Below are 16,138 nucleotides of genomic sequence, written 5' to 3' on the forward strand. Positions count from 1 at the left end.
CTCCTCCTTATAACCCTGCCTCTTGGAAATTGTCCCAAGAGCCCACTCACTACTAGCCTGAGTACACTTCCCTAAAAGGACTTCAACACAAGACAGAGCAATGTAAAAAGGATATTCAGAACTTCCCTTTCCCCTCTCATCAGGGGAAGAAAGAGGCATAATCCGTAGAGCTGCTATGGGAGCCTAGGAACAGGAACAGCGCCCTCCCCACACCCCGGCCAAAACATTCCGACAGCGAATCAAAAATTTTCTGCCCAGGACCCCCAGTGGAACAATAACAACACAGCCCACCAAGAAAATATGCAAAACCTTGAGGAATTAATAATAAAGGGGATTAAAAAATCAGTGCCCCAAACCCAGAATCTTATCTGAACATTTGGTATACAGCAAGGAAAAGATAAAGGGCCTATAAAATTTTTTAACAGATTAAAGGAACAAATGAGAAAATATGCTGGTCTAGGTCTCAAGGATCCTCTTGGGTAGGGAGTGTTAGAACTTCATTTTGTCACTAACAATTGGCCAGATATTAACAAGAAATTACAAAAGATAGAGAACTAGAAAGGTAAACCTATAGAAGAGCTTCTAAGAAAAAAAATCTTAAAGGAGAGAGAAAGACAGACAGAGGGAACAGAGGAAGTCAGAGAAAGAGAGGGAGAAAGAGAGAAACAAAGAGTCAGAGAGTGAGAGAGAAAGGGAGAGATAGAAGTAGTAAAGAGAAAGCAATGTGCCCTATTCCTTTAAAAGCCAGGGTAAATTTAAAACCTATAATTGATAATTGAAGGTCTTCTCTGTGATGGTCTTCTTAAACTCTGTTGTTCCCAAGTATTATACTATTACAATCACCAGTGGTTTACAGTAAAAGATCTAAAAGATGCCTTCTGGGCTTGTCCATTGGCAGAGGACAGCTGGGACCTATTTGCCTTTGAGTGAGACGACCCTCACTCCAGGCAAAAATAGCAATACTGATTTGACAGTCTTACCCCAAGGGTTTATGGAGTCTCCAAATTTATTTAGGCAAATATTAGAACAAGTCATTTCATTAGCAAAGGTAAACAAAAATTTGAGGTTGAATGGATTGAAGGCATCATATTCTTATCTGTCAGAGACTAAACAAGAACTTAGAAAATTTTAGTATTAGTTGGATACTGTCATCTCCATCTATATTAAGTACAGCTTTGAAGTGGCTTATACATTTGGAAAAAAACATTTGGACTGAATGAGTTCTTATTAATAGCAAAGAATAATTAAAATCCTAAACTTACAAGGTTTTCAACAAAAGTAAAGTTTGCTAAAAGTTAACAGTGTAACACATTTTATCCTAATTTATAATCTTGTAGCCTTAGGCAGTCTAGTTCACAGACATGAAGGAAGTTTGCTTTGAAAAAGAACAGTTATCATCTTTGAAAAAAATAGGGGAGAATATATATAAAAAGAATCTTATATGTAAATTCTTGTCCTAAAATAAATTGACTGTTTAAAGAAATGGATGTTTACAACCAGTCAGGAAGTTGAGGCATATTGAAGATTGTCTGTTAAAATCATGAAAAATGTTATAAAAGGGAATTTACGCAAGAAATGTTGTATGATTTAAAAGTAATTGGGCCTCCTGAATGTAAAACAATTGAAGAAACAGTTTATATGCAAGGTGTGTAAGGAAATTAAAATCTACTTTTGGTTAAAGGATTATAAGGGGGCATAGAATGTGGATTTTTTACCTACATTAACAAATTTTTTTTAAAAGTTTTGAAGGTTTAAACAAGTTTTAAAACGTTAATTATAAAGGAAATGCTGTGTGTAAACATATTGGCTAAAGTTAAAGGTGTATCATCCAGTTTTTCTGTGAACTGGACATTAAAATAAAAGTGCAACAGTTTTTGTTTGTTTGTTTGTTTTTAAAAGCACTAACCTGCTCTTTAACAAAAATTATACAGGGTTAAAAAGAGCCTATATCCAAGAACTATGGGATTAAAAAAAAAGTCTATAAAAATCTTGCCTTATGGTCAGACATTAAAATTGGATAAATATGTCTACAAGGTTTTATTAAAATTGAGTTTAACATTAAAGCACACTAATATAAAGGTGAAATTTAGCTTATCTGGTATAAAATCATACAGGAAGCATTGTCAAATATAAAATGGTGTTTGGCTTTCTTTTTTTTGTTTTGTTTTTTTTTTTTTTTTGAGACAGAGTCTCGCTCTGTCGCCAGGCTCCAGGCTGGAGTGCAGTGGCGCAATCTTGGCTCACTGCAACCTCCGCCTCCTGGGTTTAAGCAATTCTCCTGCCTCAGCCTCCCAAGTAGCTGGGACTACAAGTGTGTGCCACCATGCCCGGCTAATTTTTGTATTTAAGTAGAGACAGGGTTTCACCATGTTGGCCAGGATGGTCTCGATCTCTTGACCTCGTGATCTGCCCGCCTCGGCCTCCCAAAGTGCTGGGATTACAGGCGTGAGCCACCGGGCCCGGCCTTGGCTTTCTTTAGTCTAAAAATGAATAAAAATAGGTACTAAAGAGAATTCAGGCTGGGTATGGTTGCACATGCCTGTAGTCCCAGCTACTCAGGAGGCTGAGGTGGGAGGATTGCTTGAGCCCAGGAGTTCTGGGCTGTAGTGCGCTATGCCAATCGGGTGTCTGCACTAAGTTTGCCATCAATATGGTGACCTTCTGGGAGTGGGAGACCACCAGGTTGCCTAAGGAGGGGTGAACTGGCCCAAGTTGGAAATGGAGCAGGTCAGAAACCTCTGTGCTGATCAGTAGTGGGATCATGCCTGTGAATAGCCACTGCACTCCAGCCTGGGCAACATAACGAGACTCCATCTCTTGAAAAAAAAAAGAAAAAAAAAAAGAGAATTCAGAAGGAAAATGGATATCGCCAGACCAGAGAGAAATGTTATCCAAACCCCTTATGAGTGGACTGTGGTTCCAACTGCACCAAGGAACCCATTGGGGGCCCCAAGCCATGTGTGACACAGCCCTCAGAGTTTATGGGTACATAGGAATTTATACCCTGGCTGAACGGGTTACAGACAGTTGCTTAGTAAGAAAACAAACAAACTATAAAAAAATTACCCCTCAGCGGAAGGAATCCAGGCTTAAGGCCATTCCGAAGTATCCAGATTGATTACACAGAGATGCTTCCAACTGGTCGTCTAAAGTATTTATTAGTAATAGTAGATCCCCTTACTCATTGGGTAGAAGTTACTTCCTTTTCAAGTACAACTGCTAATAACATAGTTAAGGCATTAATTGAAAATATTATACCCAAGTTTAGATTAATAGAGAACAATGATTCAGATAATAGAACTCATTTCACTGCACATGCCATTAAGAAATTAGCTCAGTTACTGTACATATAACATGGAAATATCAGACTCCTGACACCCACCTTCATCAGGAAAAGTAGGAAGGCCTATTACCCTGTTGAGTCTGAACTGCTCCCTGAAAAGACATAGGACTATCACCTTATGAGAAGCTTTATGGATTGCCTTATCTACATTCTACTACTCATCTCCCTACATTTGAAACAAAAAATCAGTTTCTCAGAAATTATATACTTGGTTTATCTTCTACTTTCCCTTCCCCCAGAACTAAAGGTCTTTTAGCACAGGTGCCACCCCTAGAGTTTCCAGCATACCAACATGAGCCTGGGGACCATGTCCTCGAGAAAGTTTGAGAGAGGGAAAAGCTCAAACTGGCCTGGGAAGGGCCTTACCTAGTGTTCCTAACTACTGAAACCACAGTCCAGATGGCAGAAAAAGGATGGACCCAGCACACCCGAGTTAAGAAAGCACCACCCCCTCCAGAGTCATGGGCCATAGTCCCAGGAGAAAACCCTACCAAACCGAAGCTAAGAAAAATCTAACTCTCATCTATTCTATTACTCCTTCTTCTTTCCTTGCTGTATTGCTGACCACCTAGTTATTAATGTAACCAAGTCAATTTTGCCTCAAACTATTACATTTGATACTTGCCTTATTATACCCTGTGGAGACTTGCCAAGTCAGAGGCAACTCTCTACTTCAGAAAAGTGTCTTTATCCTTCCTAACTCTCCTCAGACTCTCATGGGAATGGGTGGTCAGACAGGCCACATTATACCTTCCCCTCTCTGAAACTCAGGCACAGCTGGCCAGCATTAACATTAAAACAGAGTCCTTGAGATGGAGAAAACAGAGTCTGTAGCAGTAAGATATCAACGTGACAGATTGCAGTCGCAAAATAAATCAAAATATTTTATCCCAAAATATATTGCTTTAACATATTTTGAAATGCACTTGCAAAACTGTCTCTTTAAGTCTGATAAAAACATTTACAAGCTATTCTCTTTGAAGCCTGCATAATAGAACCTTAGTTTCACCTGCATAATAAAAACCCCTTATTTTAACCCCAAACACTCCCTTCTGTTGATTCCAAGGCTTTAGATAAATGCTCAACCAATAACCAATCAGAAAATCTTTGAATCCACCAATAACCTGGAAGTGCCCCCCTCCTGCTTTGTCATCTCACCTTTCTAGATGCAACCAATGTACATCTTACATATATTGACTGATGTCTAAAATGTGTAAAACCAAGTTATAGCCCCACCACCTTGGGCACACGTTTCTCAGAATCTCCTATGGCTGTATCACAGGCCATGGTCACTCACATTTGACTCACATTTGAAATATTTTACAGAGTGTCACATTTTTTGTTGACTTGGAGGAAAGGATTTGTAGAGGTCTTTACTTTCCCATTCCTACTGATATTATCTTACCTGTATAATATGTACAGAAGTCTTTACCTTTCTTTTCATCTAGGATGTTTTCACTTTTTGGTATTACAAGCAAAGCTTCGGTATTTTTGTCTATGTAAATGGGGGCACATGTGCTCACATTTCCCTAGGGGATATGTTTAGGAATGACATTGGTAGGCTGTAGGGTTTGCATATATTTAGTAGACTATTCCAAACTGTGTTCCTGAGTGATGATACCTATTTATCGCAGGTAATGAGAGTTCCTATTGATCTATAACCTCAGCAACAATTGGTATTGTGAAAGTAAAAGTTTGGCCCATTGTGCAGAGATACTAGCTTGCAATAAAGAAAAAGGTTTGGCTGGGCGCCGTGGCTCATGCCTATAATTCCAGTACTTTGTGGGGCTGAGGTGGGTGGATCACCCGAACTCAGGAGTTTGAGACCAGACTGGCCAACAAGGTGAAACCTGTCTCTACTAAAAATTACAAAAATTAGCCAGGCATGATGGCAGGTACCTGTAATCCCAGCTACTTGGGAGGCTGAGGCAGGAGAATCACTTGAACCCAGGAGGAAGAGGTTGCAATGAGCCAAGATTGCACCATTGCACTATAGCCTGGGGGTTAGAGTGAGACTGCCTCCAAAAAAAAAAAAATTAAAAGAAAAAGTTTTGCCAGTTGGTGAGCATATACTGGTGTCTTATTATGGTTTTAATGTGCATTTCCCTAATTATCATTGTTATTATTTTTGAGACAGAGTCTCGCTCTGTCGCCCAGTTTGGAGTGCAATGGTGCCATCCCAGCTCACTGCAACATCCACCTCCTTGGTTCAAGCAATTCTTTTTTTTTTTTTTTTTTTTTTTTCTGAGACGGGGTTTCGCTCTTGTTACCCAGGCTGGAGTGCAATGGCGCAATCTTGGCTCACCACAACCTCCGCCTCCCGGGTTCAAGCAATTCTTCTGCCTCAGCCTCCCGAGTAGCTGGGACTACAGGCTGCGCCATATGCCCAGCTAATTTTTTTTGTATTTTTAGTAGAGACGGAGTTTCACCATGTTGACCAGTATGGTCTCGATCTCTTGATCTTGTGATCCACCCGCCTCGGCCTCCCAAAGTGCTGGGATTATAGGCATGAGCCACCGTGCCCAGCGGTTCAAGCAATTCTTGTGCCTCAGCCTAATGAGTAGCTGGGATTACAATACACACCACCATACCTGGTTAACTTTTGAAGTTTTTTGCACAGATGGGGTTTCACCATATTGGCAAGGCTGGTCTTGAACTCCTGACGTCAGATGATCCGCCTACCTTGGCCTCCCAAAGTGCTGGTTTTACAGGTGTGAGCCACTGCACCTGGCCTGCAGTTCCCTAATTTTTATTTTATTTTATTTTATTTTTTTTAAAGATGGGGTTTCACCATGATGGCCAGGCTGGTCTTGAACTCCTGACCTCAGGTGATCCACCCACCTCGGCCTCCCAAAGTGCTAGGATTACAGGCGTGAGCCACCGCACCCAGCCTATTTTTTTTAAAGATGTGATTCACCATGTTGGTCAGGCTGGTCTTGAACTCCTGACCTCAGGTGATCTGCCTGCTTCGACCTCCCAAAGAGCTGGGATTACAGGCGTGAGCCACCGCACCCAGCTAGTTCCCTAATTATTAATGACATTACATGTCCTCTCATCCTCAGTGGCCATTTGTATATGCTTTTGTTTGTTTTTTGAGACAGAGTCTTGCTCTGTCGCCCAGGCTGGAGTGCAGTGGCTCGATCTTGGCTCACTGCAATCTCCGCCTCCCGGGTTCAAGCAATTCTCTGCCTCAACCTCCCGAGTAGCTGGGATTATAGGTGCCTGCCACCAGGCCCAGCTAATTTTTTTTTTGTATTTTTAGTAGAGATAGGGTTTCACCATCTTGGCCAGGCTGGTCTTGAACTCCTGACCTCATGATCCACCCACCTTGGCCATCCAAAGTGCTGGGATTACAGATGTGAGCCACCGGGCCTGGCTGTATATTCTTTTGGAAGTATGTTGTCAATTCTTCTGCTCATTTTTCTATCATGTTATCTTTTTCTTAATGAGTTGTCATTTTGTGTATATTTTGGGTATAAGTCTTCTATTAGATGTGTTCCAATTTCTCCTCCCACTCTGAAGCTTTCTTTCTACTTTGTTAATGATATCTTTTTCTCTAATTTTGAATTTCTGATATATAGAAGAGTTGAAAAAACAATAGAGAGAATTCTTGTCTGACCTAGGAGTGTCTGCACAACTGCCAATTTGTTTCTGGCATCCTTCACCCAGCTTTCCCTTTCTTTACAAAAAATGAAGAATGGGGTGGCCATCTTTTTTTTTTTTGAGATGGAATTTCATTTTGTTGCTCAGGCTGAAGTGCAATGGCACAATCTTGGTTCACTGCAACCTCTGCCTCTCGGTTCAAGCTATTCTCCTGCCTCAGCCTCCCGAATAGCAGGAATTACAGGCATGCACCACCATGCCCAGCTAATTTTGTATTTTTAGTAGAGTTGGGGTTTCTCCATGTTGGTCAGGCTGGTCTCGAACTCCTGACCTCTGGTGATCCGCCTGCCTCGGCCTCCCAAAATGTTGGAATTACAGCTGTGAGCCACCACACCTTGCCCCTTTTTTTTTTGAGATGGAGTCTTGCTCTTATCGCCCAGGCTGGAGTGCAGTGGCATGATCTCGGCTAACTGCAACCAATGCCTCACGTTATCGGTGTCTGTGAAGGAGAAAGCAGAGAGAAGCAACAGGACAATGATGGGCTTGAGAACAGCAGAACTCCAAAACATACAACTGGGATTCCCTAGACAGCATGGCAGGCCAGTGTGAGGAGTGGCTGAAACTCGGAGCAGTAGTGCCCTGCCTAAAGGCGAGTGAAACGGGCCTGCAGAAGGTCTACGAGTCTGCAGAGTCTAATCCCTGAGAGCAGAACTCCCCTTCTGGGACAGTGCCCTACTCTGAGGAGAAACTGCTCAAAAGAATCAAAATTGAGCATGATAGGGACAATGGAGCTCAAAAACCGAGCGGGGGAAGCTCAGCAAGCAAGCCACGTGTTTTTGCAGTATACTACACTAAAACAGCAGAGGTCTGGGAAGGTACAAAGGCCACCCTAAAGCATCCCTCCTTCCAAAGGGTCACATTAAAAATGACCAACAGACAGTGGCTCACGCCTGTAATCCCAACACTTTGGGAGCCCAAGGTGGGTGATTCGCCAGAGGTCGGCAATTTGAGACCGTCCTGGCAAACATGGTGAAACCCCATCTCAACTAAAAATACAAAAATTAGCTGAGCATGGTGGCATATACCTGTAGTCCCAGCTACTTGGGAGACTGAGGTAAGAGAATCACTTGAACCCGGGAAGTGGAGGTTGCAGTGAACCAAGGTGGTGCCATTGCAGCACTCCAGCCTGGGCAACAAGAGCGAAACTCCATCTCAAAAAAAACCAAACAAACAAAACCAAAAAAAAAAAAAAAACAACAAAAAAAAACCCAGACGACAGAAAAGGGTAAGGGTGAAAAAAAATTTTTAAAAAAAGAAAAGGGTAAGGGTGTCCCTCACTGTTAGAATAAGTTATATAAGAAAAATGGGATGAAAACGAGAACATCCTTTTTTTAATTTAATTTAATTTTTAAAATTTTATTATTTTTATTTATTTTATATTTTTTAATTTATTTTTAAATTTTTTTCTTTTGTAAAGACGGGGTTTCACCATGTTGGTCAGGCTGGTCTTGAACTCCCTACCTCAGGTGATCAGCCCGCCTTGGCCTCCAAAGTGCTTGGATTACAGGCGTGAGCCACCTCGCCCGGCTGAGAATCTCCCTATAAGAAAATGAAAGTAGGAGCCCTTAAGGCCGGCCGGCTGCGCTGGGGAGTGGAATTGTTGCTGTTGCTGTTTGTGAGCCTGTAGCATGACTCTGTGGGACCAGAACCTTAAAGATAGCCACAATGGCTGAAAATGGTGATAATGAAAATATGGCTGCCCTGGAGGCCAAAATCTGTCATCAAATTGAGTATTATTTTGGAGACTTCAATTTGCCATGGGACAAGTTTTTAAAGGAACAGATAAAGCTGGATGAAGGCTGGGTACCTTTGGAGATAATGATAAAATTCAACAGGTTGAACCGTCTAACAACAGACTTTAATGTAATTGTGGAAGCATTGAGCAAATCCAAGGCAGAACTCACGGAAATTAGTGAAGATAAAACTAAAATCAGAAGATCTCCAAGCAAACCGCTACCTGAAGTGACTGATGAGTATAAAAATGATGTAAAAAACAGATCTGTTTATATTAAAGGTTTCCCAACTGATGCAACTCTTGATGACATAAAAGAATGGTTAGAAGATAAAGGTCAAGTACTAAATATTCAGATGAGAAGAACACTGCATAAAGCATTTAAGGGATCAATTTTTGTTGTGCATTGAATCTGCTAAGAAGTTTGTAGAGACCCCTGGCCAGAAGTACAAAGACACAGACCTGCTAATACTTTTCAAGGATGATTATTTTGCCAAAAAAAATGAAGAAAGGAAACAAAATAAAGTGGAAGCAAAATTAAGGGCTAAACAAGAGCAAGAAGCAAAACAAAAGTTAGAAGAAGATGCTGAAATGAAATCTCTAGAAGAAAAGATTGGGTGCTTGTTGAAATTTTCGGATGATTTAGATGATCAGATCTGTAGAAAAGATTTACATATCCTTTTCTCAAATCACGGTGAAATAAAATGGATAAACTTCGTCAGAGGAGCAAAAGAGGGGATAATTCTATTTAAAGAAAAAGCCAAGGAAGCATTGAGTAAAGCCAAAGATGCAAATAATGGTAACCTACAATTAAGGAACAAAGAAGTGACTTGGGAAGTACTAGAAGGAGAGGTGGAAAAAGAAGCACTGAAAAAATAATAGAAGACCAACAAGAATCCCTAAACAAATGGAAGTCAAAAGGTCGCAAATTTAAAGGAAAAGGAAAGGGTAATAAAGCTGCCCAGCCTGGGTCTGGTAAAGGGAAAGTACAGTTTCAGGGCAAGAAAACGAAATTTGCTAGTGATGATGAACATGATGAAGATGGTGCAACTGAACCTATGAAAAGAGCAAGAGAAGAAACAGACAAAGAAGAACCTGCATCCAAACAACGGAAAACAGAAAATGGTGCTGGAGACCAGTAGTTTAGTAAACCAATTTTTATTCATTTTAAATAGGTTTTAAACTGCTTTTGTTTGTGGCGGCTTTTAAAAAGAAAACGGGGCCGGGCGCGGTGGCTCACGCCTGTAATCCCAGCACTTTGGGAGGCCGAGGCGGGTGGATCACGAGGTCAAGAGATCGAGACCATCCTGGTCAACATGGTGAAACCCCGTCTCTACTAAAAATACAAAAAATTAGCTGGGCACGGTGGCGCGTGCCTGTAATCCCAGCTACTCAGGAGGCTGAGGCAGGAGAATTGCCTGAACCCAGGAGGCGGAGGTTGCGGTGAGCCGAGATCGTGCCATTGCACTCTAACCTGGGTAACAAGAGCGAAACTCCGTCTCAAAAAAAAAAAAAAAAAAAGAAAACCGAATTAGGTCCACTTCAGTGTCCACCTGTGAGAAAGAAAAAGTTTTTTTGTTGTTTAACTTGTCTTTTTTTCTTAACCAAATGGGAATTTTTTTGAATGTATAGTTCTGTTTGTGTTATTTCAGATGATTCAAATATCAGAAGGAAGGTTCTTCCATTAAATTGCCTTTGTAATATGAGAATGTATTAGTACAAACTATTAAAATATATACTATATGAAAAGAGTAAAAAAAAAAAAAAAAAGAAAGAAAAGAAAATGAAAGTATTCCAGAAAGTCACCCATAAAAATGAACCAGGACTGCTTCTGCTATTCCAAAACAAGCTAAAGGTGTTAAGAAAATGACTCACTCAAGAACAATGTAAACAAGAATTAGAAAAATTCAGAAAAATGATGGAAATAAGGAAAAAAATAGAAATAAAAGAAGCATTTTAGGAATTAAGGCTAAGCTAGATAGAGTGAATAACAACAAACAATAATGCTTTAAAATAAATAGAAGGGCCGGGCGCGGTGGCTCACGCCTGTAATCCCAGCACTTTGGGAGGCCGAGGCGGGTCCATCACGAGGTCAAGAGATCGAGACCATCCTGGTCAACATGGTGAAACCCCGTCTCTACTAAAAATACAAAAAATTAGCTGGGTACGGTGGCGCATGCCTGTAATCCCAGCTACGCAGGAGGCTGAGGCAGGAGAATTGCCTGAACCCAGGAGGCGGAGGTTGCCGTGAGCCGAGATCACGCCATTGCACTCCAGCCTGGGTAACAAGAGCGAAACTCCGTCTCAAAAAAAAAATAAAATAAATAAAATAAAATAAAAAAATAAAGTATAATAAATAGAAGGTAAACCGAAGAAAAAACTTTTAATTTTTTTTTTAGAGACAGGGTCTTGCTTTGTCACCCAGGCTAGAGGACAGTAGCACAATGATAGGTCTCTGCAGCCTCAACCTCCTGAGCTCAAATGTTACTCCTGCCTCAGCCTCCTGAGTAGCTGAGACTACAGGTATGAGCCAGATAATTTTTCATTTAAAAAAATTTTTTTGTAGAGATGTGTTTTCACCACATTGCCCAGGCTGGTCTCAAACTCCTGAGCTCAAGCAATTCTCCTGCCTCAGCCTCCCAGTGAAGTTTTAAATGAAAAACCAGGCCTGGCACAGTGGCTTACACCTATAATCCCAACACTTAAGGAGGCCAAGGAGAGCAGATCACTTGAGGTCAGGAGTTCAAAACCAGCTTGACCAATGTAGGGAAACCCCACCTTTATTAAAAATGCAAAAATTAGCCAGGCATGGTGGTGGGCGCCTGTAGTCTCAGCTACTCCGGAGACTGAGGCAGGAGAATTGCTTGAAGCAGGGAGGTGGAGGTTGTAGTGAGCTGAGATTATGCCACCGTAGTCTAGTGTGGGCAATACAGTGAGACTCGTCTTAATTTAAAAAAAAGGCAGGGCATGGTGGCTAATGCCTATAATTTCAGCATTTTGGGAGGCCAAGACAGGCGGATCACCTGGGGTCAGGAGTTTGAGACATGTCTGGCCAACAAAGTGAAACCCTGTCTCTACTAAAAATACAAAAATAGCTGGGTATGGTGGTAGGCACCTATAATCCCAGCTACTTGGGAGACTGAGGCAGGTGAATCACTTGAACCCAGGAGGCAGAGATTGCAGTGAGCTGAGATCATGCCACTGCACTCCAGCCTGGGTGATACAGCAAGACTCTGTCTCAAAAGAAAAAACAAAAAGAAAAAAAGAAAAGAAAAAGTTATTTAAGACAAAGCACAAAATATTGAAGATGGTCAAAACCCAATAGTAAAATAAGAGGAATCCCAAAAAAAGACTTTCAAAAAAGTTTGAAACTACCAAGCTCAAAGAACATAATGCATCCCCAGAGCTATCACTGCTAAGATACGTTCTAATAAAATATTAAGACTTTAGGCTGGTACGATGGCTCATGTCTGTAATCTCAGCACTTTGGAAGGCCGAGGCAGACAGATCACCTGAGATCAGGAGTTCAAAACCAGCCTGGCCAACATGGCGAAACCTCATCTCTACAAAAAAATAAAACAAAAATTAGCCAGGTGTGGTGGTGCAAGCACATAATCTCAACTACTCAGGAGGCTGAGGCAGGAGAATCGTTTGAACCCAAGAGGCAGAGGTGGCAGTGAACTGAGATCGTGCCATTGCACTCCAGCCTGGGCAACAGAGCAAGATGCTATATCAAAAAAACCCCAAAAAACAAAAAACCAAAACAACAACAACAACAACAAAAACCAACACACACACACACACACACACACACACACACACACACACACTTTATTTACAGAAATTTGTGGCTGGCTTGCAGGTAGTAATTTGCAGATTCCTGCTCTGACAGGAAGGAATATGCCCTTTTGTTTCCCTACTTCTCTTTCTATTAGCTGGTGCTATGATTTACATGTTTTTGTATCCTCCAAAAATTCATATTGGAATTTATTCCCCAATGCAACAGTATTGGAAGGTGTGGCCTTTAGGAGATAAGATTGAGTAATGAGGGCTTTGCCTTCATGAATTGGATTAAGTTCCCTTATAGAATGGCCTGAGGGGAGAGTTCACTCCTTTTTTGCCCTTCTGCCATCATGAACACCCAGCATTCCTTTCCCTGGAAGATGCAGTAAAAAGCCACCCTCTTTTTTTTTTTGAAACAGTTTCGCTCTTGTTGCCCAGGCTGGAGAGCAATGGTGTGATCTCAGCTCACCACAACCTCCACCTCCCGGGTTCAAGCAATTCTCCTGCCTCAGACTCCTGAGTAGCTGGGATTATGGGCATGTTCCACCACACCTGGCTAATTTTGTATTTTTAGCAGAGACGGGTTTCTCCATGTTGGTCAGGCTGGTCTCGATCTCCCAACCTCAGTGATGTGCCCGCCTTGGTCTCCCAAAGAGTTGGGATTACAGGCGTGAGCCACCACATCTGGCCAAGCCACCCTCTTAAAAGTAGAGAGCAGAAATTTGTAGTGTGAAGGAACTATTCTGAACATTCTTCCTTGTGCATTTGGTGGGCTCAACGTTTTTGTTTCCAATGATATCTGGTTAGTTCTGTCTTTCCAAAATTAGGGAATAATAAAGTTCCACTAATCTGCTGATGTGCAGTGTGGTATTTCTCAGGTTTACTTGACTATGCGGAAACACTTTTATACACCTTTTTACTGAGACCTGCAACACCCCAGTCACTCTGGAAGTCATTAATGGGGAAGAAATGACTTGGTGTTTTCCTTCCCCACAAAGAAAATTACGGATTTTGAGGAGACATGGAGGTAAGAGGGATTAACACTTGAAGAGTTAGTTATTCTGTAGAATTTTCTTCAATTTTAGTTTGTCTGATTTTATCTTTCTATGCTTTTTATTTATTATTATTATTTTTTGAGACAGAGTCTCGCTCTGTCTCCCAAGTTGGAGTGCAGTGGTGTGATCTCCGTCTCCTGGGTTCAAGCGATTCTTCTGCCTCAGCCTCCCAAGTAGCTGGGATTACAGGTGTGTGCCACACCTGGCTAAATTTTGCATTTTCAGCAGACACAGGGTTTTACCATGTCGGCCAGGCTGGTCTTGAGCTCCTGACTTCAGGTGATCCACCCACCTCGGCCTCCCAAAGTGCTTGGATTATAGACATAAGCCACTGTGTCTGACCTTCTTTGTTATTTTATTTTTATTTTTTTTTTTTGAGACAGGGTCTCACTCTGTCATCCAGGCTGAAGTGCAGTGTTGTGATCACAGCTCACTGCAGCCACAACCTCCCAGGCTGATCTTCCCACTTCAGCCTCTTGAGTAGCTCGGGCTACAGGTGCATGCCACCACACTAGGCTAATTTTTAAAATTTTTTGTAAAGATGGAGTGTCGCTATGTTGTCCAGGCTAGTCTCAAACTCCTGGGATCAAGCAATCCTTCTGCCTTAGCCTCCCAAAGTGCTGTGATCGCAAGCATGAGCCACGATGCCCAGGCTTGTTGGTTTTGTTTTTTGTTTTTTTTGTCTTGCTCTGTCATCCGGGCTGGAGTGACATGAACATGGCTTACGGCAGCCTTGATCTCTTCTTGGGCTTGAGTGATCTTCTTGCTTCAGCCTCCCAAGTAGCTGAGACTACAGGTGTCAGAGGCATGTGAACCAGAACAACTCCATCTTGAATGGGAGCTGGGTAAAATGAGGCTGAAACCTATGAGCTGCATTCCCATACAGTAAGAAATTCTAAGTCACAGGATGAGATAGGAGGTCGGCAGAAATATAGGTCATAAAGACCTTGCTGATAAAAGGTTGCAGTAAAGGAGCCGGCCAAAACCCACCAAAATCAAAACGGCACGAATTTTCACTACTATACTCCCACCAGTGCCACGAGAGTTTACAAATTCCATGGCAATGTCAGGAAGTTACCCGATAAGGTCTAAAAAGGGGAGGCATGAATAATTCACCCCTTGTTCAGCATATCAAGAAATAACTATAAAGATGGGCAACCAGGAGCCCTTGGGTCTGCTCTGTCTATGGAGTAGCCATTCCTTTATTCTTTTACTTTCTAAATAGACTTGTGGGCTGGGAGCAGTGGCTCACGCCTATAATCCCAGCACTTTGGGAGGCTGAGGTGGGTGGATCAGAAGGTCAGGAGTTCAAGACCAGCCTGGCCAAGATGGTGAAACCCCATCTCTACTAAAAATACATAAATTAGCCAGGTGTTGTGGTGAGCACCTGTAATCCCAGCTACTCAGGAGGCTGAGGCAGAGAATTGCTTGAACCCGGCAGGTGGAGTTTGCAGTGAGCTGAGATCACACCACTGTACTCCAGCCTGGGTGACACAGTGAGACTCTGTCTCAAAAATAAAAACCAAAAAACCCAAAAAACTTGCTTTCACTTTGCACTGTGGACTCACCCTGAATTTTTTGTTGTGCAAGATCCAAGAACTCTCTCTCAGGATCTGGATCCAGACTCCTTTCCTGTACACAGGCAGTTGTCACCACGCCCGGCTAATTTTTGATTTTTTGTAGAGATGGGGTTTCACCCTGTTGCCCAGGCTGGTTTCAGACTCCTTGGCTTAAGGGATCCTCCCTACTCAGCCTCCCAAAGTGCTGGGATTGCTGGCATGAGCCACTGTGCCCAGCCTTGTTGGGTATTTATGACTAGACTGAGGTAATGCCTTTTTGAGAATGTTGTGGCAATATCACAGAAGTGATGTGCCTTTCTCAATGGATCCTAACAGTAGATACATAATGTCACTATGTTTTATACCTGGGGATGTTAACTTTGATCACTTGTTTAAAGTGGTGCCTGCCAGGATTCTCCATAGTAAACTATTTCTTCCTTGGTAATTACTAAACATTTTATTATTTTTTTCTTTTTCCTCAAAATTGGATGTCATAAACATTTCATTTTTATTGATTTATTTTTTTTGAGAGGGAGTCTTGCTCTGTAGCCACAGCTGGAGTGCAGTGGCACGATCTTGGCTCACTGCAAACCCTGGCTCCTGGGTTCAAGTGATTCTCCTGCCTCAGCCTCCCGAGTAGCTGGGACTACAGGTATGCACCACCACGTCCGGCTAATTTTTTTTTTTTTTTGAGACGGAGTTGCCCTGTCACCCAGGCTGGAGTGCAATGGCATAATCTCGGCTCACTGCAACCTCTGCCTCCTGGGTTCAAGCGATTCTCCTGCCTCAGCCTCCCCAGTAGCTGGGATTACAGGTGCGCGCCACCACGTCCGGCTAATTTTTTGTGACTTTAGGAGACACAGGATTTCACCATGTTAGCCAGGCTGGTCTGGAACTCCTGACCTCGTGATCTGCCCGTCTCGACTTCCTAAAGTGCTGGGATTATAGGCGTGAGGCACCGCCCCCGGCCTCATGCCCGGCTAATTTTTGTATTTGTAGTAGA

The 16,138-nt window shown here is 42.3% G+C and overlaps 1 protein-coding gene across 1 annotated transcript; it reads left to right on the plus strand.

Moving 5' to 3' along the window:
• Positions 1-8,622: 8,622 nt before the first annotated feature.
• Positions 8,623-9,895, plus strand: LOC105705467 (lupus La protein-like). Its single transcript, XM_064362159.1, is given in 3 exon segments — positions 8,623-9,141; positions 9,143-9,612; positions 9,615-9,895. Coding segments are annotated over 3 exon segments (1,206 nt in total). The 5' UTR covers positions 8,623-8,671; the 3' UTR covers positions 9,881-9,895.
• The last annotated feature ends 6,243 nt before the right edge of the window (positions 9,896-16,138 follow it).

This window comes from Aotus nancymaae, unplaced genomic scaffold (assembly GCF_030222135.1).
Source record: "Aotus nancymaae isolate 86718 unplaced genomic scaffold, 86718_ANA_hifiasm-v0.15.2.pri h1tg000046l, whole genome shotgun sequence".
In the NCBI taxonomy this organism is placed as follows: Eukaryota; Metazoa; Chordata; class Mammalia; order Primates; family Aotidae; genus Aotus; species Aotus nancymaae.